The sequence below is a fragment of the Alosa alosa genome, chromosome 10 (genome assembly GCF_017589495.1).
Source record: "Alosa alosa isolate M-15738 ecotype Scorff River chromosome 10, AALO_Geno_1.1, whole genome shotgun sequence".
Lineage (NCBI taxonomy): Eukaryota > Metazoa > Chordata > Actinopteri > Clupeiformes > Clupeidae > Alosa > Alosa alosa.
In genome coordinates this window covers 17068523-17094017 of record NC_063198.1, presented here as the reverse complement: position 1 = coordinate 17094017, position 25495 = coordinate 17068523, and the positions used below count along the sequence as shown (strand labels likewise).

Below are 25495 nucleotides of genomic sequence, written 5' to 3'. Positions count from 1 at the left end.
CGCCACATCAGTGTGAGAAATCAGCAGCCGAATCAGAAAGAGAATGTATCTTCTGGCATCTTTTTGTAATTCCTGAATATTTTTTTTTTTTACTAAAAAAATGCCATGTGAAGCATGAATGCCTCCACCACGTCTCCACTAACATAAAGCCATGGAGGTCTAACCCTCCTCGCTCTTTTGATTCCAGAGGCCTGCAGCTATCTATAAAAAATGAAATATGAGGACGTGGTAAGTGGTTAGGGGTGATGCGTGCGGTAAAACCAAATGGGAAGCTATTTGTCTCATGTCTTACACCAATTTTTCATAGCATAACAAATTTCTCCAAGAAAGCACCTGGATGGTACCATTTAAATGCTAGCACCACATGTTCAGTCACTGACTTTAAAGAGGAAAAAAATAGCAACATTCAATATACTGTTTCTGTGAAAAGAAGCTCTAAGATTATTAATTCTACAGATTAATAAAAAATATTACTGGTCTGCCCCTCAGTAGCTGGGCTGGTGTTTGTATAAATATTTCTCCCACATCGAGCCAGAGTTATTCTGTACATCTGTGGGTGCTTTGTGCTCAGGGCTCCTTTGTCGTGAAAGCGTATGTAAGTCGATTCTTAATGCCTTAATCCACAGGCTGACTCATCGAGATGTGGATTAACGTCTTGCATCTTCTTGCGCAACACAAAGAGGGGATATTCATCAATAGAAAGTCCAAAAGCACTCATCACACTGGCTTTTATCCATGTTTTGAGTGAGGAAAGCTTTATGCGGAATGGGGGCTTCCTATCAAGCTAATACAAGAGGGCAAGACACTACTTAGGATGCCTTTTTTCAGGCTTTGATGTGATGTTGCACATGAGAATACATATTCACTTATTTTATACATGGGAGAGAGAAGAAAAGTCTTACCAATAGAGTGGTACAGATTTTTTGAAATGGTCTAATAGCTGTAAGGTGACTGAATAAATGTTAAACTTGCAATGAACCTACAATGCAAGCCTGAACTTGTGCTTATCAGGTAATACTCATTACCTACATTGCTTACTGCAACTGAAATATCTAATATATATCTGAAGACTTCAGTAATAGTCAGTTATACTGGGATGAAATATTATCCTTTTTTTCAGCCTGTTCTAATGGAAGAAAATCAAAAATTGTACATATTTACCTGCTCATGTGGACTACATTCTGTAAATGTTCATTCATTTTTTATTGTCTTAGGTATTGCTGGTAATCCTGTGCTCTTCAATGAAAATGGAGATGCTCCAGGCCGCTATGAGATCTACCAGTACCAATGGAGGAACGGATCGTCTGAATATAAAAAGATCGGCAACTGGACTGACCAGCTTAATCTCGAAGTAAGCCTGGAGAAGATCCATCAAGCATGATATAGTTATGATATCATATAGTTCAATCAATATATCAATACTATCAATATAGTTCTTCAGGATATAGACCATATTTTGAACCAATTTTTTCCACATAACTAGATCATCCCTCAGTGAGTCTGTGTAACGATCCAACCTTTTCTTTTTAATACCATTTCCATTCTGGTCCCCATACTCCTCATAACCAGACATTGCTCTGTTCTGTATCTTTTGTGAGATGTGACATCCCTCTGTGTATTGAGAATGTGACTACAGGGAGCAGCAAAACTGCTAGCTAACACAAATGTGAGTTTGGGGGAGAGCATTAGCATAGAGTTTTGAAAAGCACAAGGTAACTGCATGACTTTGACTTCTTTCTCTAAACTCTCTAAACTCACCATAGACGGATATGTAGGCCTGAGGCAAAACTGTTAGCTCCAGTTAATTGGAGGGACTTTAATAGCAGCTTTAATCAATGCTGCACGCCTCTGTGTTCACCATGGAAAAACATTGGTCTCAGTAAAACCCTTGTGGTGATTCTAATTACAATTCTCCATGAGTAAGGCTTCATGGAACAGTTAATTGCCTACAAGGTAATGATTGAATGCGTTAAATATGAATTAGTCAGCCTTCTGCCTGGGATGGGAATGGCCAGCATGTCTTATGCCTGGAGGAGCACTTTACCTGTCACTGCGGCCTCCTCCACTTCTCCTCCTCCTCTCTTCCTCATTAGATGGAGGAGATGCAGTGGCCTGGTGGAGCTCAGCAGGTGCCCACCTCCATCTGCAGCCAGCCGTGCAAGCCAGGCGAGCGGAAGAAGGTGGTCAAGGGCATGCCCTGCTGTTGGCACTGCGAGCTCTGCGATGGCTACCAGTACCAGTACGACCGGACCACCTGCAAGATGTGCCGCTTCGACCTGCGGCCTAATGCCAACCACACGGGCTGCCAGCCCATCCCCATCGTCAAGCTGGAGTGGAGCTCACCGTGGGCGGTCATCCCCGTGCTGCTGGCCATCGTGGGCATCATGGCCACGCTGTTCGTGGTGGTCACCTTCGTCCGCTACAACGACACGCCCATCGTCAAGGCGTCCGGGCGTGAGCTGAGCTACGTGCTGCTGACGGGCATCTTTCTGTGCTACGCCACCACCTTCCTGATGATCGCCGCGCCCGACGCGGGCATCTGCGCACTCCGCCGCATCTTTCTGGGCTTGGGCATGAGTATCAGCTACGCGGCGATGCTCACCAAGACCAACCGCATCTACCGCATCTTCGAGCAGGGCAAGGTGTCGGTCAGCGCACCACGTTTCATCAGCCCGGCCTCGCAGCTGGTCATCACCTTCAGCCTCACCTCTGTGCAGCTGCTTGGTGTCTGCATCTGGTTCTCCATGGACCCCTCGGAGGCGCTCATCGACTACGAGGACCAGCGCACCGTCAACCCGCAGCTGGCGCGCGGCGTGCTCAAGTGTGACATCTCGGACCTGTCGCTCATCCTGCTGCTGGGCTACAGCATGCTGCTGATGGTCACCTGCACCGTCTACGCCATCAAGACCCGCGGCGTGCCCGAGACCTTTAACGAGGCCAAGCCCATCGGCTTCACCATGTACACCACCTGCATCATCTGGCTGGCCTTCATCCCCATCTTCTTTGGTACCTCCCAGTCCACAGAAAAGGTCAGTGACATGTGAGCTGCCCAAAGCACTGTCGTTCTGTACAATATGTCTAATGATGGTGATCTAATGAAGGATCATACAAGGTCTACATTTGAAGGTCCACATTTGTGACCAATGAACAAGATGAAATAATGTTCTCCCTTATTAACATTGTTTTGTGTTCCAAATGAGCATTGCAAGTGGAACAGAGAAAAGCATGTAGAGTCGGTTTAATAAAGCATCATTAAGAAAAGGCCAGGCATCATTAAGGGAACATATTTGGACTACTTCCAATTCTGATGGCTCTCTTCTCTTCTGGTGTCAAGTGCTTTGCTTGGAAGTGCTCCCATTCATGATACTGAGTGGCACTGTAAATAACACAGAGGAAAAAGTCAGACAGAGTAAAACTCTCAGTGCAGATTAGAGCTCAGTCTTGAAGAAGCATAGATTTGCTTTGCTTTACTTCCCCCACTGAGGGAGCGCATATGAGTGCATTTAAGGTCATGCATACAGCACTCTCTTGAGTAGCACAAGGTGTTCCCGAATGAACATTTAGATAGATATAGAGGGTATCGGGGATGTATAAGCTGTTTTTTATCACATTTTGCCCTGTACCTGGGAACCTTATGCAAAGTTATTCTGCCCCTGGTAAAGAATTGATGCAGAAAGCCGTGTGCTCTGGCAGCCTTTGAGTCTCATTAAAAGAACAAGGAAAAGGAGGTCATGGGGGAATGTTCAAGAAACCTCGCGACTTTGTGAATGTGGAATGCGAGTCTCTCTCTACCTCCAGGACAGATGCCCTCTCCTGGTCTCAGACACTGTGTTAAGCACACACTAGGTGCTGTGACCTCTTGAGAAGTGGCAAGTACCAAGAGACAGGGAAAAATGAATGGGGGGCCTTTGAAAATGCCAGATCTGTAATTAAAAGACCTGCCCTATCATATTGTTGGAAATGGGATAATAGACATTTTGTTTCATTGCAGTGAAATGAAGCATATGGACAGTAAGCAAATCCACCCACACATTGCTGCTATGTATTTGTAATGTCTATTTTACAATTCTATGTTGAGTTATGAGTCTTTTCCCATCCATTTAGATACGAACCTGATCTTGAGTATCAGAAAAAGCTGCCGAGAGGCTTGCCAAGATGGTAGCTAAGTGGTGAGCCTATTAGAACTTTATGCAGGCAGCCATCTGAGCACAGAATGTCACCACAAAAGGAGTCACACAAGGCCTCTGCAAGCAGCGGGCACACTTTATCTGTTGGGAATTGGTATGAAAACCTCGCCTGGATTCCTCTTGTACTGCTCACTTCCCCTTCTGTTCACACACCACCCTGGAGTGAACCAGTGACCTTTAGAAAAAATGGGAGCTGTGTACACAAAGGCATCGGTGGCCCCCAAACGTTGCTTTTGCACGGTAACTAAAGTCACAGAGCTTGCGTTTGAGAGTGTTGTGTTCTTCGAGCAATTTCATTGCTGCTTGCTCTTCTGATTCATTACTAAATAGATTAGTGTATGAAGAGCAAAACAGTAATCTGTCGATGTTTAATCACTTAAAAGGCCTTGAAATTGTTGCTTACAAATGAAACCATGGTTCTGTAACTGACAGAGGACTGCTGGAGTGAGGTAATTGAATTGGCATGAATTGAAATTGGGGGTAATCTATGATGTAGTTTAATTGGCATGAATTGGAATTGGGGGTAATCTATGATGTAGTTTAATGCAAATTATCTTGCACATCTCATATCCTTTAACATTTGTACATGTGATTATATGATTAGCAAGTATTGGTTTTGTAAATGAGGTAGGTTAGGGCTTTATGCTGTCTCTTGCATCAGTCATTGGCAGGTAACAGAGAACTGCATATGCCATCTTAAGCCTATGGTACGCTCCCGCGCCTGCGTCCCGCGACACTGGTGAGCGCGTGGCGAGAATTGCGTCATTTTTAAGGCATGCGTTGCGTTTTTGAGTCGACCGGAATTTAAGACCGCTGGCAAAGTGACGCGTGGAGATCATGATGTGTGAAACGGAACTGCTGTAAACACTCCCTCCAGTAGGTGGACCACATAGAAGAACAACACTTAAACCTAGAAACAAACCTAGACAGAAGAAGACTTGTTTGGTTACCATAACGACGATGGAGCAGAGTGCCTGTCCTCAGCTTGCCTGGCTTTGAGTTACGGGAGACACCACGTGGAGTCAACTTCGACCGATGTAAAGCCACAATCCACAGATAAATTATTTAACATTATATTTAACGGTTACTTTACCATCTATGGTGTAGAACCCAAAGACACCACATTTTAGATGAGTTGGGGACGTAATTGTCCGCTCAGGCTGGCCGTTCTGTGCGTTATCTTTCATTGTCGAAACAGGGTAGCTGCATGGGCTCATTGTGGCTACTGGCTATTATATTGGCTTGATTTGGTCATGAGCCCTGGATCATATAGCACTGAATGAGATGGCAAACAATAAAATAAAACGAATCAGTGTGTGACTTGGAAACAGGTGGCATCATTGAGTAGTATGACTGAACTGTTAGGGACTGCAAAAGGCACATTTCTGTCTCTATTTTTAACTCAAAACACATTGGTTGAGAATAAGGGGGATAATCTATGACGTAGTTTAATGCTAATGATTTTGCACATCTCACATCCTTTAACATTTGAACATGTGATTATATGATTTGGTTTAGTAAATGAGGTAGGTTAGGGCTTTATGCTCTCTCTTTTGCATCAGTCATTGGCAGGTACCAGAGAACTGCAAATGCCATCTTAGTGTGTGACTTGCAAACAGGTGGCATCATTGAGCAGTGTGACTGAACTGTTGGGGACTGCAGAAGGCACATTTCTATCTCTATTTTTAACTCAAAACACATTGGTTGCAATAGCAATCAAAAAAATAAAGTTCTGTACCGTCAAAGGGCAAACACAAAAGAATTGGTATTCTCATTCATAAAGGCAAGACATGTTCATGCATGCCTCATTTCACATATGACACTGATTCACGAAGCGTGATGGACAAGCGCGATCTGACCAAAGCTCAGCACAAGAAAATTCTGTCCTGCACTAAGTGCAGTGGTGAAGGTAGAAAAGACTAATGAGTATGTGTTTTGGGCATGGGTATTTTTAGTGGGTTTGATCCAGCACTATTGTTCTTCTTAAGTTTACTTATTATTAGTGGGTTTGATCCAGCAAGACCACAGCTGCTTCTTAAGTTTTCTTTATTTCTTTCTTTATTAGTGGGTTTGATCCAGCAAGCCCACAGCATGGCTTCGCAAGCCCACTATTGTTCTTCTTAAGTTTTCTTATTTATTATTCCTTTTCACCCACTTTTTGGACGAACTACTGCTCCTAGACCGTTTGAGCTATCGAGGCAGTTCGAACTCCAAAAATTCAGGCCCGAACTGGTGTAACTTGCTTGTTACTTTCGTGTCGCTGGCCCTTGTCGTTTTCGAGGTATTCCCGTTTTTCAGCATTTTTGGGCCCCATTGAAATGAATTCAAGGATTCTAATTCCGATTGTGACATCACAGCTCTAATTGTTTAAGCTTGCACCTGGCAGAGTTCTGAGCCATCTGGCAGAGCTCTAATGGGCTGGGCTGGGCTGTCTGTGTATATGAAGGTGTGTGCATGTAACTTTTGACCCGTATGTCCGATTTTCATAAATGAGGTACCGTTGGAATCCTTGGATGAGGCCATGCCCCTGATCAAACCCACTCTTGCAGTTCCTCGGAACCGCAATTCTAGTTGTAATTATTATTTCACAACATTGGCATAGCCAAAAAAGACGTTGTGCAAACAATAATAAAGGGGAAATGTCTGACTTTAATTTTAAGAATATGTTCTAGACACATAAGATGAAACCATAGCTGTAATTATTATACAGTAATATGCATTTCATAAATGATGGAACTACCGGTAGTTTAGTTTCTGTGTTGTTTTAACTGGGGACTGATACCGCATAGGATTAATTGTGAGTTTTGGAGATCCCATGTACCCTCTTTATTTTTGTAAAGAAAATATATAACAAATATCTGTCTGACATAGAGCACCATTATCATTGCAACAATTCTTCAGCACATTTCTTGACGATGGACCCACCCTTGCTGAATGCGAGATCCGCAAGGCAGAAAACTAGCAGTCATCATCAACAACATCACAAAAATTACAAAGGGTCATAGCCTCAGTCCTAGCTCTTTTTGACAGTATTTTTCTAACCCTCACATAAAAAATAGGACACAATATTAACGACAGCTGAGTTGTCAGTATAAATTACGTTCAGAAGTTATAAGTTACTTCCAGAAGACCATTTGTTCTCCCAGATGAGATACTCCAACTGGACAAATAGATCAGAGTAGAGAGGAAAGACTGATGTCTGCAGCCAAAAGAGTCAGGTTCCAATATGGGACCTGCAGTGGAGGAAGGTAAGCTGATATGGCTGTATAGGGTTTGAATGTACTGTAACATCCTGCTCTATAGCAAACACTGGGCATCACCATTCCAGCAATGTGATTACAACACAGCTCTGGGAGGAATGTGAGTGGGGTTGGGGGAGGGAAAGGGCCTGGTTGAGACATGGGGGAAGGGGAAAGCTGGGAGTTCCAGCCACATAATGAGGTGCACATCCACCTTACATAATAGCAGAGTCAGGATAATAGCGTTGCCGGGATTGCCGAGGCGCCTCCTGGGGTGGGTGACATATTAGATGAAGTAAATCTAGTTGCAATTATCTAGGAATCTGGGAACCAGAGGCCACATAGTGTTTCTTTCTTTCTTTTTTCTAGACATGCCCTTTATGGTGTTCTGTTGGGCAGAGGTTTTAGTGCGATTTTTGAAATGATATGACCTATATGGCTTTTCCCCCTGAAATCAACAGCAAAGTCCAGCAGGGTTGTCTGTACAACTGTAGTTTGTTCGAATAGATGAAAATATCAAGGGATAGTATTGCTATGGGGTACCAATATCAACTTATAGCGTAGCATATAAAAAAAAGTAATGTGAATTTGTGAGTGAATTTGAAAACCTGCCACATAATTGTACAAGTGTAATAGCAGATGTTTGCCAACAGAAGTCCTACTGTTGATACGGCACTTGGAGGGTGTAGCTGTGCTCACAGAGCTGCAGGTATATGCAGCGTAAGGAGAGAGAGGGAGCCCAAAATGCAGATACATGCAGCACAAAGACACAGGGCAAAAGAGGACACAGGGGCATTATCATTAGCAGTACCTATATCATTCTCCATAGCATCAAAGGACCTTATGTGACCGCTACAGAAGAAGGTGTTCACTTAAAAGAGCTATACACACACTGGTGATAACTACTGTACCATTTGGAAAGGTTGATTTAAGAGAAATAGAGCTGCTGTTGTTGTCCTAGCAGGTGTGGGTTTTAAATGGACTGGCAAATGGACCAGCAAGGGGTGCCTTTAACACAACAATCAGAATGCTTATATAATATTATATTATAATATCAGTGATACATTATTTTCTGATGTGAAACAGAATCCAACAATGACAGTAAAATATAAAACAGTGTGTTCACATTGACAATAGGCTTATTTTTTTATTTTGTATAGTGTGGCATTTCACACTTACTTTTATTTTTCAGTGGAGATGTATGTCTGGTGTTTTGCATCAGCGCTAGTCAATTCATAAAAAATGACACATCATTTCTGAGTGTGCCTGTCTACATCTGCAGTGAGGAGGGGGTCTTCAATGTTAAACAATTTCACCACAACACATGTTCCTGGCATGCCTAGCATCGCAATCTGAGATATACAGAAAACACTGTGAGAAAGGAGCATAAAAAAGACTTTTGCACTTTTGTGAGAAAGGATCACAAGAATATTAGCGATGCATTATTACAATACTGCATTGTCAGGGCAAATGGAATAGACACGGGGATCTGGAAAACAAAGCCTTTTCTCCCTTAGCTGTCCTTCTTAGATGAAAGGGAATTCTAAAGTAGAGTTGAGATGGGAGCATCATCTTTTTGTAGATGATGTAATCCATTAGCCAGTGTGGCTTGGAATAACAAAGCAGGAAAGAGACTAGAGAATGCCCTTAAACAGGCCTCATTCCATTTCTCCTCACATTCGCCTAAACCATGCATTACTTGCTTAATTGAAAACCTGGAACATTCTCTTTCAGAGGCTTAAGATAAGAGGTTTTGCCTTTCTCCTTCATTTTATTAGAAGTTATTTAATTAGCTTCTGCTTCAGCAAGAACTTATGGTTAAGGTGTTTTTCATCAACTGTCAGGAGTTGGTGTGAGTTTTGACAGTGTAGTCCTTTTAATCTAGATGCTCTTCATCTGTGATTTAAAAATGTGAAACTTCTTAGCTTAACATATTTGAAAGTAATTACATTTATTTAAAAAGTGTTTTATCTCTGTGGTACCTTTTTGTTGAGACATTATCACAAAGAAAAGCAGAGTTGGGTGGTTTGCTAATGTAGTTGAAAGCTGATGGGAGTGTGCAATGAACAACTTTCAGCTGCAAAACCAAATATTGGGGAGAAGACTTGTAGTCATGTATTTTCATAGAATGAGTATGATATCAGTATACTACCATCAGATTTTACAGTATTCGGATCAGTTTTTTTTTTAATCATGAAAATAATGTTAAAAAAGACATTTTGATGTTTTATCTTTTATTTCAAGATACATTCATTCATTAAATTATTGATTGTAAAATAATCTGAATTTCTTTGAATCAGAACCATTAAAGGTCACATACCTCTTTTCCCACAATCTAATAGTTGCTTGAGATCTTAATAAAATGTCTGTGTCATACTCAAAATTCCAAAGGAAGAAGCGCACCATTTCTACTTTGTTCAGAGTGCCCTGTTTATGTACCTCATATTGCACGATGGCTTTGCCTTGACATTTTGGCGTTCAGAGCTTGCAGGATAAAAGCAGTCATGAGTGAAGACTTCAGATAGATAAAATTGAGGTAGTTTTATTCAGCAACCTCCCTTCTTGATGTCATGAAGGGAAAAGTTCTGAAAAGCTCATTCTCCTCTCACTGAATCACGTTTCCAGAATAGGAACACAAACAAATGACTGGACTGTATCACTTCGATGGGGTTTTTTTGCAAGTAGCTATCCTAGATACCCCAATACATGCAAAAAGTACTGAAAAGTGACGTTTTGTAATATATGACCCTGAAAACATAACGTGACAATCTAAGCTGCTGTTGTGAGATTTAGGTAAAGCTCCACTTGTAAATTCAGTCGCCTGAAGACTTTGCACGAATGTGACAACCTGGCCTGTGATATCATTTAGACATCACGTAAAATATTAATTGGCCCCTTTTGTGATTCAATAACAGGAGACACTAGTAATTCCTGAATCATTGGACATTGTTTCTAAAGAAAATCTTCTAAAGAAAGCCATTGATGACCGACACAATTAAATATTATAGCCACCTAAATTTGCTGTAAATATATCATACTTTTTCATCGGCATTCATCTTACTGGTACTTGCACCTCCAATGGCTGACATTGCTGACAAGGTTGTTAACATTAAAACGACTCTTTGCCTTGTTCTGAATGTTGTTTCAATGTGTAACGTTGTGTAGTGTATTTTATAGTTCCATCTTTCTGCCTTTTCTTTACACATATTATTTACTTATACCGGACTGTTTCATATTATACCCAAGTTTTATGAAAAGGAGCATGTGAATGAAACAGTGTTAGTGCATAAACTGCACATTCAACAGTATTCTCCTGCCAGACAGTGAATGATTGATAGTATTGACAGAACAGATGTGCTGTGATTGCATGTTGATTCCAAAATCAGCTCATGGTTTCATTCATTGATACATCCAGATGTGCTATGAGAAATGTTTTGACATAAACATACACTGTGTGGTGTGAAATACTGCAAAATATGTATGTCTTGCCAAGCCTGGGGCTCATTACCTTGTTGATTGATGAGATTGTGAGCAAACAGACTATCCCATTTGAAAAAAAAAAAACAGCTTCTATCTCCCCATCCCTTTGAAATGCTTTGTATGCATGTCTGTGGTGTCTTGCCTTTGTGTCCTTCAGTATAAACGAATCCACTGCCACAGAGTCTCAGAGTCCAGTGGGAGCGAGATGATAGCACCCTGCTGAAAACGACTTTGTTTAGACTGCTAAGCCATTTCCCAGCTAATGAAATAGTTTGAACAGTACGTTGACAAGACTCCTATATGAGAAAAAAAATGTATAAAACATAAAATCTCCTAAATTGTTTAGTTCAGTAATTATGCAAACTGTAGCAAAGACAAATGTTTGTTTAGGCCTACTTTATAAAGTAAACAGGACTATGAACAAGAGGATTATCTGCACGGAAATGTCCAGAACAATAGCATTTGTGTTTGATTGGATGTTGCATTTGTCAGAGCACTAAAATAATAACCAAAACCCCATTATGCCCATTGTGTTCGTGAGAAATTATGAACAGATGAACGTGCAATTCTCCACCTCCGCTCCACTACTGTAAACAAAATTACGCACAAATATAATGCCATGACTTTTTTCATTTTAAAGGGGGGATTAGCATATGAAAGCCTAGCTCCTCCTGATCAGTGCCTCTGACAAGCACAACAAAAGCCCAAGAGATGTGCGATGACACATCGCTTACTGCAATTATTTGCCTAGCGTCCGTCGGACTCTTGATTTACCTCCGCTGTCCGCCCATGTGCTCATCAGCAGATTACAGTGAGTCTGTGTATCAGTGGGCGACACGCTGTCATTTATTTGTCATCCGGCATCAAGATAAATATAATGGATGCCCCCCCGAGAAGCTCGTTGTATCATTTTAAACGGGGGACATCTGGCCTATCCATTGTGTTTGATCACAGAGCTAGCGCTTGGTGGTGGAATCAATCTCGCATCTGGTCACCTGGAGAGGTGCTCTAAATCAGTGCAGACTTGACAGGGAAGGCAGGGGAGGGACTTGGTGATAATGGAGTCCTAGGGCAAGTGGCGGCTCTCCGCATTGTACTCTTCTGAAAAGCACTCCCCCAGCACTCTGCCATTACACCTCTGAATGGTTCACGTGAAAAAGGAGTTTTTCTCTGCTCGCCATTGTAACGTTGACAATCTAATTATTGTCTTGTGGCAGCAGTAAAAAGAGGTCAGGGGCACTAACTCATGTCTATAGTGTGTGTGTGTGTGTGTGTGTGTGCGCGCGCGCGCGTGCGTGCGTGCATTTACATTTAAAAAGACTTGTGAGTTGAGCTTCACAGTCAACCTTGCTTGGGAGAACTCCTAACACAGAATGTTTCCAAACATTTGCTCTGGTCCTAATCAGTTGATGTGGTGATTTGGTTTCTTGTTTTTTGTTTCTTTTCACAAAGACAAAAATCCCAACAAACCAAAACATATCACTGGAAACCATGTGAGAACATTCTCTCTGCTTAATGGTCAGGTAGGTTAGAGATGGGAGCAAGGGAGTAGGTTAAATGTACAGAGAGCAGGTACATGTTTGTGCTGTTTTAGGTAGTGTGTATTTCTGTGAGACAATTCTAGACCAAGTGTGACCTCATCTTATTCTTGAGCTAACTGCTATTGTGTGTGTGTGTGTGTGTGTGTGTGTGTGTGTGTGTGTGTGTGTGTGTGTTCTGCTACATCTCAATGCAAAGCATAGAGGGGCCATTTAGTTCCAACCTGTGGAGTAAATCTGGTAATTAGGTCGGATAGAGGTTGGATCATGTTTTCACCACCAACTAACCACTTTAGAGATTGCTTGGGATTGGACCGAGACCCCCTCCTCTCAAGAGTGTGGTTGCTTTGGTCTGCACCTGTTCAAATGAGTCACAGTAAGGGGGGAAACAAATCAAATGTAAGTGGACTAAAAAACAGGTCTGAAAACAGTAATTAAGGATCTCTACATTTCCTCATGCTAAGAACTCAGTGACTCATACTCAAGGATCCTCCAACCCCCTCATTGTGTTGACATAACCTCTTATGAGAGATTAGGTGCTGTTTTTCCCACAATCAAGGTTCACAGTGAAAGAGATGTCCTTAGCACTGCACTGAGGGAATATTTGGAATACAACAATCAATCTCACACCTGTTGCTATCTGTAGGTACGGTCTTCCTCACTGCGGCAAGGCTTGCTATGAGAGGTATCCTTTTTATGGTCAGTGCTATAAAGGATGTTCACTGGCCTTAGGAGCTGAGTTTCAAATAGTCCTTTCAGACTTCAGTGTGTTGACGCAGTGTGTCGAGTGATGTCCATGTCACTAATGGCATTGAGTTAATAATCGTAGTTTGGCTATTTCATTTTTTTCTAGTGTTATGTCATCTTACCAACTCTTTGTTGGGTTGTTAGTGGTGTTAGATAGGTTATGTCACATGGTAGGGGAAAGTACTGACTAACAGGCAGAGCTTCAGTGATGTCACTACCAGTGGCTGTTTGGGGAACACACCTGTCCTGCAATCAATGCAGTTGGTTAGGCCCCCTCTGAGGAGCAGAGGGGCTATTGTTTTCTCTCTCTTTATTTTGCCATGTGGGTCGGTGGGAAACTGCACTAACAAAGATGCTTGGGTTGATCATTTCACTAGACACTTGTAGGAGCAGCGGGCAGGGAGTACCAGCACCCCCTAAGGCAGGGATCACATCAGCCAGCGGCAAGCTGCAGCGGCAAACGTAACGCAACGCTCAATCCATAATAAGTTTTATCTCGTTCCTAAGCAACACAAACAGTTTGTCAATTGAATACACTCGTGCTGTGCTTTGAAAGTTGAACCAAGTTCAACGCTCAGCTTGTTCAACACTAGCGTTATGCCAGCGTTGCCACCGTTCCGCTGCCGAAACATAGAGAACAATAGGAAACCTGCCGCTTGCCGCTGGCTAATGTGATCCCCCCCTAACAGTGGTCTCACATGCCTCAAGTGTTTCAAACTGTATTCACTCTAGTCAAGTGGTTTGAAGTGCAACCCTGAAAATGACAAAAAGTTTGTGAGCCTTGACTATGTTGTTATGTGCTGGAATGTTACCTCTTTCAGGGCACTCTCCTCTTCTCGGTCACACTGTTATCTGAATGAAGGAGTTGAATGAATTGAATTCCATTAGTGTACTCCAGCAAGAAAAGATGTTGGTTGTAGAGTGCCACAGGGTTAACAATTTCATCTCCTGCTCTACCTCTCTGCACGGGTCGCCTGAATGCCATTCTAAAAAGTTAAGTGCCCTGCACTGATGAATGGGACTTGGTCTTCTCAGAAAGCGCTCTAGTAGACTCTCTAGGGGCAGCTCTGGAGCCTTAAATTTGGTGGCTATGGTCATTATCTTGACACTTCTTCCATGGCCCACTTTACTGTGAGCCTTCCCATTTCTATATTCACCATGGGCTTACTTTATCTTTGCTGTTTTTATCTTCCCAGACATCATTTGCATGGCCTGATTTTTGTATTCTGTGGATTTTTCCTGTTGTATGTCTAACAGCTAGTGCTGTTGCTGAGCCTCTGAGAATAGACTTGGCTGCTCCATCAGAGATAGTTGTCCTTGGTCAGGGCCTGGCATTTGTTCAAAAAACAAACAAAAAATATTACCTTTCAAATGTGCGGCACACCGCTCTAGGTAAAGCCTCATTGCATTGCTCTTTGCGTCGAGACAGAACCTCTGTGGCCTTTTTGATTCAGTCTCCTGCTCCTCCATAGTTCTTGCTCTCTCATTAGTTTGCAAATTTGGTGTCTGAACATACATCGCCCCTGGCAGTCCTCCTAATGAGGCCCTGATTTCTGTACGTGTAGAGTGTGAGCCAGTCTACCTATCCTTCACCAGCATTCACACATGCAGATGCAGGTGCAGGAAGATTAAGGGTGAATTTGAGGGTACAGAGCAAATCAATTCCTCCCCTCACCGTCTACCCTTCGGGAAGAGTCAAAAGAAATGGTTCATCAACCGAGGATCAGGTGTCCATTGAGGAGTCATTAAATCCTGTAAGGGGCCATGCTGCTCAATGGATTATTTGCTTAGACTGGGCAAAGAGCATTCACCATTTAATTGTTGATTTTGAACGCTTTAATTCTTTTTAGATTAGCTTTGTGTCTGCGGTGGTCTCAGCTGATCAGGAATGTAAAGGAGACGCAGGTCTCTCACCCACCTCACTACATTTCCCAGTAGTACTTTAGTTTTGAAATGAAGCGTTTTGAAGTTATGAGTTATTTAATCCTGACTTATGAATGAGGCCCATATTGAATTGACAGCACTGGTCAGGGAGCCTCTGAAATAGAAGCAGTGCTGCTATTGCACCTCCGAAAATCATTTGTCCCGAACGCAGAGATGGAGCCTCGGCTAAATGTAGAAGAGGCTGATTAGCAGCACACACCTACTGTCCATCTCTGGCCTACTGGGAGGTTCTGCAGCTACATTAAATAAACTTTGCTGCTGCTGAGTCATCCCTCATTACAGTCAATCCTGATGTGGCACGATTCCAACATTTTGAAAACAATTGGGGCTGTGTGCTGATCTTTGGTGGTTGACTTAAGATTGCTTAAAGGGAAATAATATTTTATATTATTAGGAACTAGAATTTTCATCAGAAGAGTTAACTCATATGTTTAAACTGAATTAATTACTCTGAATTAATGATTGAAGAGATTTTAGCTGAATCAATGTGTTTATTAATAATAATAAGTAATTTCACTAAGATTATGACTATAATGACTGTATTCTACATCTGCTGCTATTGGAGGGCGCAGCCAGCCAGAAGCAGATGGGCTCCCCCTATTAAGTCAGGTTCTGCTCAAGGTTTCTTCCTGGAATATGGGAGTTTTTCCTTGCCACAGTTGCCATATGGCGTGCTTGTGGGGGGTAAGACGGTTAAGGCTGCCAGTCTTATGACATGTCATTTTCTATATTTTTGATATGTTGCTGAGTGGATCATAAACGGCCCCAGCAATGAAGAAAAGTGATTGATAATGACCGACTGACTATTATTGTGTTACATGCTTCAAATGTAAAGCACTTTGAGCTGCATTCTGTGTATGAAAAGTGCTATACAAATAAAGCTTATTATTATTATTATTATAATTATTATTATTATTATTATTATTATTATTATAAGGAATGTCATCTTGTGGAGAAGTGGGGAAGGAAGTGACCTTTTATGTGTGAGGGCAAGAGCCAAGATTTTCAATGTCACTCCTGGAGTGGCGGAAATAAGAACAGTTAGACATGTTTGCATTGTCTGTAAACAGTGCATCTCACTTCAATCTGCAGTTATTGATTGCTGCACCACGGCTAGCCAAAGGATCAATAAAAATGGAGTGCGAACAGCAAAGAGGAGCCAGGTGAAAGTTTTTTTTTTTTTTTTTTTTTTTTCTTTTCAATATTGCTGGATCAGGGGTTTGGGATATTGGTTTGTTGGAGGAAGATGGCTAATGTTGTTATATCTTTGTTAGAGGGAACACACAATGGTGTACTGGTCTTGTGTAAAGACTCACTGAAGCTGAACACAAAGCAACTCCCTGTTAGAAAACTGGCCATGAGCAAAAGTCAATCTGATGTCTGTTAATTCACGGATGCTATAACTCTGGGAACTCTGCATGGAACTAAGTTGCGTTCAGGTGTAATTTTACAGAGATAATGAGATACAGATCTCAGAAATTATTTGTGGTTTGATTTGCAAGCAGGCTTGGAAAAGTCCCTTGTAATCTGTTGTTACTGCAGCTCCATTTAAACACATAAAGCAAACAAGCTGAAGGGCAAGACATCACACTTTGATTTGTTGTTTGTTTAATGGCCATTGTTCTCTCTCTGCCTCCCTCCATCCCCCCCGCAAACAGGCATTCTAGACAGACTAATGAAAGTCATTTTTATTGACATTGAAAACTTCTTCATATGCAGCAGCATGATTTTGAAAGCCTCTGGTGTGAAACTAAATGAACTCAGCAGAGCATAATGCACAATTGGAAAGACACAGCAGCAGTATCTTGTCTTGCCGTGTCTGTCACTGGATATCTATTTTTTTTACCTTGTCCTCTAGGGTATGGGAATCCTCCCTCTGTCTTGCTATAGCACTTGGTATACTGTACACAGTGCACTCACATTCACCTGAGCTTCCACATCAAATTGTAATTTGTACTTTCTGTAGATAATCACAGATGGGGAAAAATATAGAACGGAATACATTGTTTGCATGATTGCGTTATATATTGTTGAATCAGAGTGCAAAAAACACATTCTTTTCCCATCTACATTTCATTCACACTCTGGAGCTTGAAAGTATTGCTAGTGTCTTAAGAGTTATATGTGACCTTTCAAACTGACATTGTGTGAGTGGTGTCTAACGGATATTGGCACAGGAGTGAACAATGGTAAGTGTTATTTATGGTGCTTTCACCTCTTTGATTCTCATCCTGTCTGCTGCCTTTCTCTGTTCTTTTCCCCGGTCCCCTGCAGATGTACATCCAGACCACCACGCTGACCATCTCTGTGAGCCTGAGTGCCTCTGTGTCCTTGGGGCTCCTCTACATGCCCAAGGTCTACGTGGTGCTCGTCCACCCGGAGCAGAACGTGCCCAAGCGCACGCGCAGCCTCAAGGCAGTGGTGACCGCCGCCACCATGTCCAACAAGTTCAACCCCAAAGCCAGCCTGCGGCCCAATGGCGAGGCACGGACCGAGCTCTGCCACAACCTGGAGACACAAGGTGATTCCCTCTGAGTAGCAGCCCTCCCCTCTTAACTGAGCCGCAGGCAGAGAAAGGTAAAGCTGACACCCCCCACATCGCCTCTGTGCATTCAGCGCCTTGTGTCTGGTGCATGGGCATCCTACTGCATTAATAATCTATGCATAATGGCTTCAGCACCTCGCATGACTTGGCCATCATCGTGAATTACCCGTGTTCATGTCGCAAAGGTGATGCGACCTCATGGAATGAGTGTATTGGTGCTAATGCTTTAGCCATCAGCATTTATTTTTATTTTATTTATCCTTTATTTTACCAGGTGATGTCCCATTGAGATATTCAAATCTCTTTTACAAGGGTGCCCTGGGGCAACAGAAACACTGATGACAAGACAGACTAATAATTACATTACATTACATTTAGCAGACACTTCTTGACCAAAGTGACTTACATATGTCAGCTATATTACAAGGGATCACATTGTCCCCGGAGCAACTTGGGGTTAAGTGCCTTGCTCAAGGGCACAACGGTGGAAGCCGGGAATTGAACCAACAACTTTCAGGCTACTGCACGCTAGCCCAGTTCCTTAACCACTACACTACCACCGCCCCATAGTAAGGACAGAATAACATAGAAGAAAGACATGAGGACTAGACAGACCAAAAAAACAGCGACACAAGCCAGTGACACAACAAACAAAACAGATTTACAGTACATGTAAAAACAATATAAGAATCACATAAAGGATTCATTGGAAACATGTGCACTGTTCAAATTTGGATCGTTTAAGTAACTTTAAAATGTCCAAGTGGGATAAAAACAGAAAGCTTCAAAACTTTTTGGAGCAAATTCCAATAGCTATGCTAAGGATATTGTGGACAACTGAGGGACACCGATAAGGTCACCTGGTACAGGTCATTGGGTACTAGGCATAGGGATCAGGAGGGCACTGCTTAGCAGAGTTAATTCAATGTGCACAGTATGCCTCAGGAGTCGTAAGTCAATGTACTAAATGGTCATGGGACCATTATTACGAAGTTCCCCATCATTATTTATCCAGCATGCACTGTTATTTTACAGCCCAGTGGCTTTTGGAAATTAGGTGCCTTGTTTCCTCCATCCCTGGAAATTGCAGTCAATTTCGCACAATAGGCAGAAGCATTAAACCGTCTTCAATACTTTAAGTTGTTTGAGGACCAAAGGCAGTGTTTCCTGTGGAGTTTGGCGTGGGTGTTATGTATTGAAGGAGGGGTTCACAATCTAACTGACCAGACAGGGCTGTTGAGGTGGTGGTATGGGTATAGTGGTGTTTGGGATACGCAATCTGCCTGACCACATTCTCTCCTTTCCAAAGCCATCTCAATGATTGTCAGCTTGAACGGCATGTAAAGTGTGCAGATACTTTCATTTTGAAACTGAATTTCAGATGAAAACACACTGAAGCTTTAGAGGATGAAATTCCCGTGCACAGCCTTTCAGGTGCTGGTGAGGTGCAGTCATTAATTGATAGACAGGAGAGTGAAGGATCACCGCACACTGGTGGGATTTCTTTGCTGATTTTATTTAGTAGTGAACAACGCATTTCGCCTATGCTTCATCAGGTTCACTCTTAATCTCCACATGCCACCGACAGGTGATATAGGTGATTCACCAGGTCACATGACCACACCAATTAGCACAAGGTACCACCCAATTCACAATCTTGTCTCCCATACAATCCAGTCCAAAGTCCTCATAACCAAGCCCACATACATCACAGTACATCCATAGTCCATACATTACCCACAACAATGCCCAAAACCTGAATATATATATATATATACACATTTGGAATTTACATTCACTGAAGCTTTACTTTGGCAAAAGACTTGGTCAGCTGTAGAGGTTATGTGGTGTGCAGCTGGTTGGATTGGAAGTTAAACTGCTCAACAAACTTGCCTAAATTTGTGAATTCATGTGCAAATTAACATGCTAATTTGGGCAGCGCTCAGGCGTAGTTATCAATAAGTTTTAATCACAGTTTGACTGTCAACAATGCTTTACTAAACAGCCTCACTACACTGCATCTGTAAAAAAAGGAAAGTCAAAACGTTTTGGATTCAGCGCACTACTGTTTATGTTCAATAAAACACTTTGCAACGATTTGTCCATTTTGAACTCAACCCAGGGCAAAGGAGTTGGATTCGATTATTGATGGTTGGTTGGATTGTTTTTTGTTTTGTTTTCTTGCTGTGGACTTTGCCTTGATATCACAAAGAAATTGTTACCAGCGCTGGGGGAACTCGGGTAAACACATTGAAGACTGCTGTTGTTCCGTGGCCTCGGAGTATACAGTAGTGAGAAAACGACAAATCTGCAAATAATACCACAACATTCCCATCAGACATGAAATCTCTTCCTTGGAAAACATATTGCGGCTGCCAATCGCACTGGGAGGCGGTAAGCAAATTTGCATAAAACTTGCAGGGAAAAGGTATAAGCTCCCATTGTTAATTTGATCAGCCCTTTCCTTATATGTGTACAACATGGGAGCATGAGAGAGAGTTGAGCACATACCGTGTAAATAATGGAGAGGGAAATTAGTTTCCTCTCAGTGCCACCCTTAAACTCTCGGTGTCCAGCACATACTCATTTAAAACCAGTTTAGCATTTAGCATGCTTGCTGGTATCGGGGACCTCCAGGCTCCTGTGTATGCCTGCAGTAAATAACAAAGTTAGGCGGCTGAGTCAGCAAGGGGCTGCCTGGGTGATTATGCAAACACGCACACCCAACCTGCTTCTCTTTTCGACATGTCAGGGGGGGGAAAGCATTTGTGTCTGGGAAAAAGAGATACATTCCACATGTAAGAGACTTAGGAGTCAGATTCAAAAATGGTGCAGAGATCTTTAGAAAGTTCTGTTCTTGAGGGAGGTGAAAAACAGGATTGCCTCTGTATGACATTTAAACAATTATGGAGCTATCTCCTGGATGTGATGAGAATTGAGAACATGACCCCCAAAAAAAAAAAAAAAAAAAAAGGTTCTGGGATACTTAAGTATGTCATTCAGTCGCCTTAGCTGATGCAGATGTGCATTCCATCTCTGAAACAGCTCAGTGAATGCAGAGTGATCGTCATTGATGGAAGACATAACATCCAAATCTGACCAAGCCTATAACCATAGCTTTCCCCATTATCAGTTTCCAGTTGTGACAAAACTGGGAGATTTGCTCTAATGGAGCCTGTGGTGACAATGGGTGTGTGTGTGTGTGTGTGTGGTGGTGGGGGGGACGGGGGTGCAGGGAGAGACAGATTGGATTGCCAGCACCAATTCTCCCGGAACCGTCTATTGTTCAAAGGCAGCTCTCTGCACATGAATATTTAAATAAGGTTCATTTGTCATTGCCATTGGGGACACAAAGCGCGGTGGGAAAATAAAATTCCTCGCTTGCGATTCCCCCCAAAATACTTTTGCCTGTCAGCAGCAGAGGCTCATTCAGATATATCTACTGCGACTTGCAGATGTGACCAGGCAAGCGGGGGATGTGTGTGTGTGTGTGTGTGTGTGTAGAGGGTGGTTGCTGGTAAGTAAGGGCAGTATGTGCAGATGGGGTGGGGGATTGGGGGTTGCCAGGCATCAGGCTCCAGGGGGAGACATGCACCATGTCTTATTTTAAGATCTCAAGTGCCTTCTCTGGGGCTAAACTGGTTGAAAGCAACAAGCCCCTCTGAAGCCAAAGAAAAGGCCAGTGGCATTTCACTGTGGCTGGCGAGATGTTAAAAGTTCAAAAACGCGGAGTCGTGAAGAATGATGCAAGTGCATGCAAAGGTAATTCACTCCATGCAAATGCATTTACAAACTGATGAGCCAATGCTTGTTCTTGTTCGTATTGAAATGCATGAACTAAAGGGCCTAATGAAGAAGTACATTAGCATGAAAAAGACTGGCATGAAATGGCCCCTTCATCATTAGTGGTCACCTCGTTGTGATCCTGGTATTTGGTGGGTAAGTGACTGAAATACACAATTATGCTTTGCTTTTGTCTGCATTTTAAGTGGACTTGATATTAATGGCTTTATGCATCAATTTAACCCCTTTACAAATATTACCTCTGCCTACACTGGTTTACAAAATGGGTTTGATGTGTAAACAGCCAGCTAATTAGCCTTAACCACTGCAAATAGCATTAATTATGGGCAAGGAAATGGACAGCATATGATAAGGCAAAGTGTAATGTTAAACAGAGAATATAAGTCTATTTACTCTCTGTGTGGTGGGGAATGTTAATTTGGCCTATTCCATCACAGTTTAATGAGGGTCTGTCCCTGTTGAAAACAAACGGATTGAATACTGAGATGACCTGTTTCGTATCTAGGTGACTACTGAGAGTGATGTGGCTTCCATGACAATAGCCTATAGCTAACAGTCAATAGAAAGAGGACGAAAAGAGTCTGACAATTAAATCCACCAGCATTTTTAACATCCATCTAAGGCATAGTTTTGACTTACTGTGATGCACTGATATGAAGTATGGTGAAAATTAATAGTTAGAAATGGGCTGTAAACCTTTCATTGTCCTGTCCTATTTGAAGAATGAAAATATGGCAAATTAATTCTTCAAATATAAAAATGCTAATGTTCTGCTATGTGCAACATCAATGTATTTGCACCCTGCTATGCTGTGGCATGTGGTCATCATTGCCCTCTAACTTGTAACATTGTCCAGCTATGTTTGTATGTCCTTCTGACCAACAGTCTTCCTCTTCCTCCTCCTCCTCCTCTCTTTGCAGCCTTTGGTTCCAAACAGACATACATAAGTTACAGCAACCATGCGCTCTAGAGGAGCTTCCCCACCGTGTACCACAGATTGACCTCACAGAGAGCAGCCCTTCATTCTTAGGCTGTCCACATGGTAAAGACGGAAATAAAAAAAGGCATATGGACTTCTCTGGGAGAGATGGCTCTCTAAATGATCTCACTAAATGAGGATATGGCGCAGGAGCTCCAAACGTTGGTCCAGAAGAAGAACTTGGACCGGTCCAAGACTTGGAATGTATGCTTCTGTACGGCAGTGTCACATCAGTGTGTGTGTGTGTGTGTGTGTGTGTGTGTGTGTGTGTGTGTGTGTTCGTGTGAGCATGTGTGAGCACAGCGTTTGCACGACCAGACACAAAGAGAGGATCTCGTCAGATGGACAGATTGATTCTTCTGTGAAAACTACTTATCAGCTGTGGGCTCTCTCCCACTAGTGTTTTGCTTTTGGTTCAAAACTCTTTTCAGTTTTGGGCAATCTCGTGGTCTGTTGGTTGACTACACTCAGCATCAAGCATTAACTTTTGATGCTTTAAGATATTGTGGTGGGTAAACTGGGTAGCACAAATGCAGATTGATGGATTCAGGGTTTATGTGTGCATTAACCCCAAAGAGAAAGAGCAACACTGCAAAGATGAATCACAGTCACATGATGTTGACTGAGCAGGGTTTGATTCAAAACATCTGACTCCTTCCCTAATGTTTGGAAATAATGTGAACGATTGCAGCAAAACACATTTTGTCAATGTTTACAGATGTTGAGCATGTTGGTTTGAACATCCCTGTGTTGTGTTGTAAAAAAAAAAAAAAAAAATCTGTGAAATGCATTCAAACTGTGTCGTTGCAGTACCACTATTTGGTCCCTGGTCAATTGTTGATAAAAATGAACCTGGTTAAGTGATGGGTCTGAGTTTATGTATGCTTGAGTGACCCACTGTCATAAGAAATAAAATAAAAATAAAACATGAGATGGCCTTTGGTTTTGCAGTGATGGCTGCAAGACATTCACTTCCGCTTGTAACAGATTCGTAACAATTAGCCCAACTAATTAGACCATAAATATGTTGTAGAGAAATGGTTTACAGCACCCCCATTCAAATATGTGTGGGTTCATGTCCACAGTCATACCTGTATGTGTACTGTGGGCTTTAGCACAGTTGTGAGTCCCCATACAAACATACAAAACAAACTTAACATAGTGGCGGAAGGCTTGTAACTATTTTACTTTAATTTAACTTTTTAAGACAAGTTCCTAAATGAACAAATAGATGACAGGTCAGTGGCCAGAATAGAAAGAACTTCGGGATGAAATGAGGTTTTACGTGTCAAAACACTGAACTAATTCCTCCCTGATAATAGAAATGTCCCCAATGCAGAACACAGCTACCACCAGTAGACAGCACAGAAATCAGCAAAGGCTTGTATCCATCCTAATGTACCCTAACTAACAAACTCAAATAAGCACAGGGATATGAAGCAAGGAAAGCACAAGGGTGGTATATGTAAGGCAATTACAAATGTTCTAAAAGTGTTACAATATACAGCCCACGTAAGGCACAAAGTCTTAGTAGCCATGATAACTGCCTTTGATGCACAAACTAGGCTCCAGACTGACAAATAACACAGAAATATTTAATGACGCTGAAAGAGCTTTACACAAAGGAAACACTGTTGCTAAGGTGAGCACCAGCAATTTTATACTGAGTAATGGCAAAAGCTTGCATATGGGAACTCTCTACTTTTGACTCAGAAAGTCTCATTCAGTGGAAAGGCTTACTGTACAGAGTAAAAATATCTGACCAATGATTTGGGAGGCTGCAGATGGGAACACCATGTGAGTGTGCAGAATATGACTGATTCATGTGTAATGTCTCTCAGCTAGTTGCTAAATTAGGAAAGGCTGTAATGATTCAAATGAAATGGTCTTGTTTTTGGTTCACCTTTTCAGAGAATATTGGTTGTTTGTGATGTAAATTCAATGACTTGCTGCTTATGTTTTTCTCCTACATTTGTTTTCAGCTGAATATTTGTGTTGCAAAGCAAAACATGTTAGTGCTGACCAAAATTAAATGGCAAGTTAATGTATGTTACTAAATGGATTGGTAATGTTTGCGTTTTGTCCTGACAGCTTAAAAACGAAAAAAAAAAAAAAAAAAAAATGATACAAAAAAATAAAGCAGTGCCTGGATATCTACTGTATGATGAACAAAAGTATTTGTTAAAAATAAAAAAAACAAAGTATGTGAAGCATGTTCATTTTTTTATACAAGAACATATTTCTAATAAAATGTTTTACAAACCAATTTTGGTCAGGGTAATGTTTTGCAGTTTAAGCAATGACATACAGTACATATAAGCCAAGCAAGTACACATGATGGCAGATTCATTTTTTAAAACAATTGATGAAATTATATCAGGGCTTTGCCCCTAAAAACTAAGATCACAGGTTTCTCCCTTGATGCCTCCCCCCATGTAACTAATGAGTGGAAAGGAGAGGAGCAGTCAGCTGATGTCACAGATATTATGTTCTGCTATACGATACGATACGTGATCAAAACCTCACTATTGCCTGTAGCTCTGGAAGTAATGCCTCATGTCAGCCAGCCTCTCCAAATTCAATTATTTAGACATATTGTCCAGCATGGCCATTAAAGGCTCTCACCAGGCCGACATGTACACCTGCAGTCAGGAATGAGGTAATGAGACTGCCTACCAAAAAAATGCCACAGAATAACTGCTGCCTTCAGTCGAATTGTATCCATTGCTGAAATGGTTAGATGGAAAAAATACAGTGATTAATCCTGTATCATAATTACAAGGTTTGCCCACGTATAGGTTTGCCCCTGTACACACGTACCTGGATAGTTTTAAAGATGTTTTTTAAATATGTATATTTAAAATTGGCCCAAAAAATATATTTTTGGCACTTAAAATATATTTGAATATATATATTTTTTCTGTATGCCCTTTTCTGAATATTTGTGTTCTGTTCTGTATGCCCCTACACAACAAAAACATATTTTAAATATAAAATTATAATATATAAAAATATTTTTGAAATATATGTAA

At 41.8% G+C, this 25495-nt stretch overlaps 1 protein-coding gene across 3 annotated transcripts in view; it reads left to right on the top strand.

The window, feature by feature from the left end:
• The window catches only part of LOC125302265 (metabotropic glutamate receptor 4-like), a 198764-nt gene extending 174035 nt beyond the window's left edge, over window positions 1-24729 (top strand). For 2 of the 3 annotated variants that reach the window (XM_048255374.1, XM_048255375.1), the window contains 4 exons: window positions 1215-1351; window positions 2094-3029; window positions 17410-17656; window positions 22405-24729. In XM_048255374.1, coding sequence (XP_048111331.1) covers window positions 1215-1351; window positions 2094-3029; window positions 17410-17656; window positions 22405-22454 — 1370 coding nt within the window. In that variant the 3' untranslated portion in view covers window positions 22455-24729. Of the gene's footprint in view, window positions 1-1214; window positions 1352-2093; window positions 3030-17409; window positions 17713-22404 lie in introns of all 3 variants that reach the window. The other variant, XM_048255376.1, reaches the window with a different exon arrangement.
• Window positions 24730-25495: the final 766 nt, after the last annotated feature.